Here is a 5259-nt window from a genome sequence, read left to right on the forward strand (position 1 = left end):
TAGTAATATTTTAAGTTTCATTTATGAAGCATACCAAGGCATGACGAGGTTCATTTGTGTTTAATAGATCGTAATTTACTGACCTATGAAAGAGGGTAGAAGGAAATTGTTGCCGGTTTTTTACTCCTCGTCATTGCATTTAATATTTACACTTTGAAGAAAACAAAACTCTCTTTGATTTCTACAGATCTCATTATGTTATGTAATAATAGTTCAATGGCAAGCTCAGTAAATTCCAGAATGAGAGCAGGATTTTTATAGTTAAGCCCACAGGCACTTGTTGTATACTTTAGATAAACACTTATTTCCACTGACAACTGGTAGAGGTGCGGTATGCTGTCGTATACTCTAACAGTGCATCTAAGAACGAAGAACAGGACAAAAACTTCAATTTATTGTAAAAATATAAGAAAATTGTAGCGATGTGTTATATGTATGGTGCTGTAGTGATTGCAAAAACTGCTGCCCAATCGTCGTCTTTCGTTTATATTGAAGAAATTAATCAGCGTTCATGTGTGGGAAGAATTGATAACAAATGTGAAGTAACTCTGTCGAGCCATTTAAGAAAGCCTAGAAGGACTAGTAATGGAATTAACAAAGAGGGAGAAGTTTAGGAAAAAGAAAAAATGATCCAAAAACATCCATAATTTTGATGTATGATGGGATTAAAAGGAAAGGATCTTAGTGAACATAAGAAGTAATCCGTACAATGCGGAATAGCGTATGAGGTACGTACGTGTGTTTTGAGAGGCAAGAAATGAAATCTTTTAACAAAAGGAAGGAAAGCAGACATTTTTCGTGCAGATGAAAGCCTTTTGCTCAAGAAATCTGCCGACAAATGCGCATTCTCGACCCTGGTGAAAACAATCAATTTAATCAGTATACAATAAAATTATTTAATTAATGACGGATGAGACACCGTAGAGATCGAGACCACAAACATGAAAAAATCCAATCCCAAGACGAAATTCTCTTCTTTTAAACTCATTACGCAATAAGATTGAATTGAATGCTCTCCTCTTGGCAACATTTTTTCATTCACCAAAATTAAGTTTTTCAAAAAAAAACCGGCCCACTTGATCCACTACACATCTTGATTTACATGCTCGGTGGTAAGCTGCCTTCGCTTAGCTATAGAGTTAAATATAATTTATTTTATCTATCACGCCTTCTTTCCTTGTGTACAGAGTCGAACGTTTTATATATATACCCAGATTTCCCGGTTATTGTCCGTACGTCCTGTTGCATATTTAAGTCCTTTTCTGAACATATTTATAGCTTCACGCTTATATCTTCTGCCTTATATACCTTATTTTCCTTTACCTCGATTCCCTGGACATTGTCCATACGTCTTGCTGCTTACTTAACACTTACACATTATGGGCGTACGTTTGTCTCTATAGTGTGGTTAAGATCCATTTACTTCTTACGTTATTAACGCGAAATTTTTAGTTCAATTGCTTAAAATTGTAATGCGAAGGAGTTTTATTATGGCGTTCGGTAGTGATTCCGTTGCTCGACAGATCTTTGTGTTCAATCATCTGTATCTTCGCTAGTCTTTAACTTACCATACCATACCAGAGTCCACGTCATCATGTAGTGTAGTGCCTTATTTTGGAAAATCAATGTACGAATAACGGTATTAAGTGAAGTAGCGTAGGGAATTTATTCCCGGCCGTGGTCGACTGTAACTGATCGACCTTTCCTTGGTTTCGTATTTTTTCCTATCATAATGTCTAAATAATCTGCTGAGCTGCTTATGGGGATTACAGAGATGTCCAACGTCGACATTTGACGTGTCATTACTACTTAATATAAAGTGAATCTCGGCCTCTTCTACACAATTCTCTACAATTATTGTTTGTATGTTCCCACAGGTATCGTTAAGGTGAAGCGATTTTGCCTTGAACGTGCTCCAGCATCTTCCCTTTTCCAATGTGCAGAAGATATATGACTCGTTTGAAGTTCCTCAGAAAAGGCATCTTGTGAAGTTTTCTATCGCATTTTGCTGATGTAAACCCATTCAACTGAATTACTCCTAACTGTAGATTCGTGTTAGAGGTCGTTTGAATTCTTCTTATGTCGTATGGATTCCTTTTTCGCACTTACTTGGATGTGTCCTCTTCGATTAGTCCTCTCAATTCGGGGGTGTTCCTTACGTCCTGGAATACCGTTGTGCATTTTAGGATCTGGAGTTTCTTGTACGTATTTCTATATAGACTGTAATAATGCCCGCTTAGGAACTATTGAAATAACTTTTGGTTTTGATTTATTACTTTGGCTCAGTCTACTTCTTTGCAATCCTCCTCGCATATCTATACATTCTTTGTCTGGGCTCTTCTTGGTCCAGATGCAATTTTCTTAACTTCTACTTGTTTCTTGCAGGAACTCAAGAGCTATTTACTCCCTAGGATCTCTAATTATTTTCTATACCACTGCTTTTGGTATCATTTTGGACAATGCGTCGTTTCCACTTTTAGTTCCTTTTTTACATTTATAATGATAATGAAACTCGGCCGGTCGTGGCCACCAGCTTTCGCGTTAGGTTTCTTTATTGAAGAAAGTCAAGTCAAGGATTTACGTATGTTTCAACGAGAAAGTTCCTTTCGAAGAGGTTGTACTGAGAATATTCAGTAGTCCACCTGATTAGTAGATCATGCTGTAATTGATTCCGAGCTGTTGTAAGAAGCGAATCGCGTAGGGCATTCGTCGATTGGTTTGAGAGAAAACGACAACTGAGACTTAATTGCTTGTAATTGCTCGTGCTGTGCATTGTTGCATCCCGGAATTGAGTTTACAAGTTTATTCATACATACATACTTATGGTCATAAGGAAATTGAAATTCTATTACTTGCAGGGCAGTGCTCCGATGGTAATCGGATCATCATTTTCTTAATTCATGTGCCATTCGATTCTACCAGAGAAACAAATTTGTTATATAACGTGAATGCGCAATCGACGTTGGACCTTGTTCCGGAAGTTACATTGAAATTTTCTTACCTAAACTGAATTATTGATAATAACTAATTCTTAATAACTGTAAATTATTTATTATTATTATTATTATTATTATTCATTTGAATAATTTTTTTATCATTATCATTACTTCTACTTATTAAACTATTATAATGAATTTAGAATAAGTTTGCTTTGTTTTGATCCTCCACACACATTTATTAAAAATCTGTGGGCTTGCATAATGACTGCATACGTTTTTGCCCATTTTCGTAGGGAAACTTGATGACGTGCCACGTCAAGCTTACGTCCTCTTAGGGATCACTTGCATCGCGATGGTAATTGATCGGTAACTTTCCTCGGAAGAAGCAATCACAGCTTTCCTTTCCTTTCATTTCGGTGTCATACCTCCTGTACAATAGTTTACTTAACATAGATCGTAAGTAGGTAGCCTGCTACCTATGTAAGCTTAAAAAGTTGGACAACTCCTTCTAATATTTCTAATTTAGCTGAATAAGAACATTTTTGCTAGACTTGAAACGAAATGAATAAATGAAAAATTAATAAACCCTTGCTTTCCTGAAGATTAAGTAAATGAATTTTTCAATTCGAAGACACTATGTCTTCTACATCTTTCGCGGATTTTCATTTTCTATATATTCTTCTTAGATCGGAGGACTAATAAGGAGAATATAATCCAAGGAGCGGGTGTGCGCATTATGTGCATCTGAAGACTTCTTTATGTGATAACGTCACCTATGCACTCTTCTATTTCTTGCCTGATCATCAATCAGCACACAGTGCAGCGTGGATCCATCACATAACCTCGCAATTATGGTTTGACCGTAAAAGACACAATAACGCGGCAAACCTGGTCTTACAACTTCTTGTATATACAAAATAAATCATCTTATGTCTACCAGATGTCAAGTATTGAACGTTTGCGTAGATGCAATCATATCTTCTCAATAAATCCTTAAAACATGATAAGAAACTCACCTAAGTAAATAAACAAATGTGATGAACTTTCGATGCTAGAGATGCTTCAGCGACGGCTTCTACTGCATTCGAAATGCTTCCTTACTTCAAATCTAAAGCTAGTGATGGACAACACTCTGATCTGTAATCATCAGTCCGTATCCTTCGAGGATAACTCGCGATGTTGTGTTCCTCGACTACTCGTACTTCATTAAATGAAAAGTTTGTCTGTTGCCCTTTCGTGGATAATTACAGTCACAACTACAGTATTCGCACTTACGAGCTCCGCGAGGAAATAAAACGGCATTTGAATGATTGATAAAAGTTTATTGTTCATCAATGTAAATAAACTAAACACTTCTTTAAATATTGATATTTTTAGTTTTCTTTGAATGGGTGGAACCTTAAGCAGATTCTCAATAGATCCTTAAGAAACTAATATTTATTCCTTATAATGTTTGACTTCCACTATTTAATTGAAATCAAATTCTCCGCTGAGAACTGCAGCTCGCCCGTCAAAGCATTCCATTTCTAATGAATCCACTATTGTCCACTCATTGTTACATATGTTAAAGCGTTCCACGCTCGTAATCCACTGTAAGCTATATTCTTTTCTACCGCCCAACACATAAATATATTTTCCGGCTATCACGGCCGAGAAACCATTCCTATTGGACAACATGTGGGACATAGGTTCCCACTTATTCACTCGTATGTCTAGCCGTTTGCACTCGCTGTCTCCAATGGCAAACAATACGCGATCATATGACATGAATTCATATCGAACAGGTGTTGCTGGCATCTCATTTAATTTATACCACATTCTATCTCTCGGGTCAAATCGATGAAGTACTTCACTGCCATTAGTTGCTGGGGTCAGAATGTAAATAGTATTTTCTGCCACTGTTGCCCGATCATAATATGTGTCCACATGTGGTTCAGGGATATTCTGACACAAGCGCCATTTGTTGGTTGCAGGATCATAGCTTTCTACTTTGGAATTCTCATTTCCACCAACAACATATACTAGACCATCGTACGTGCAAATGCCAAAATCAATCCGAGAATTATTCATTGGTGCTATGTCCTTCCATTGCTTATCGACAGGATCATAACATTCAGCAGTACTCAATTCATTTATGCCATCACGTCCACCCACTGAATAAACTACGCCGTTTAAGGAAACAGCAGAATTAGAGAATCTACCCCCATTCATACTTGAGATAGAAAATAGTTTCTTTTTGGAAATATCGTAGACTTTGCATTCTTTTTGCCCTCTATCATAATCCGTTGTGCCGCCGACAAGAAACACATGAAAGCTTTCA

The 5259-nt window shown here is 36.9% G+C and overlaps 1 protein-coding gene across 1 annotated transcript; it reads right to left on the reverse strand.

Moving 5' to 3' along the window:
• Nucleotides 1-4406: 4406 nt before the first annotated feature.
• LOC119640048 (kelch-like protein diablo) lies at nt 4407-5150 on the reverse strand. Its single transcript, XM_038037823.1, has one exon. It carries the CDS (start codon nt 5148-5150, stop codon nt 4407-4409), a length of 744 nt encoding a protein of 247 aa, XP_037893751.1.
• Nucleotides 5151-5259: the final 109 nt, after the last annotated feature.

This window comes from Glossina fuscipes, unplaced genomic scaffold, assembly GCF_014805625.2.
Source record: "Glossina fuscipes isolate IAEA_lab_2018 unplaced genomic scaffold, Yale_Gfus_2 114, whole genome shotgun sequence".
NCBI lineage: Eukaryota > Metazoa > Arthropoda > Insecta > Diptera > Glossinidae > Glossina > Glossina fuscipes.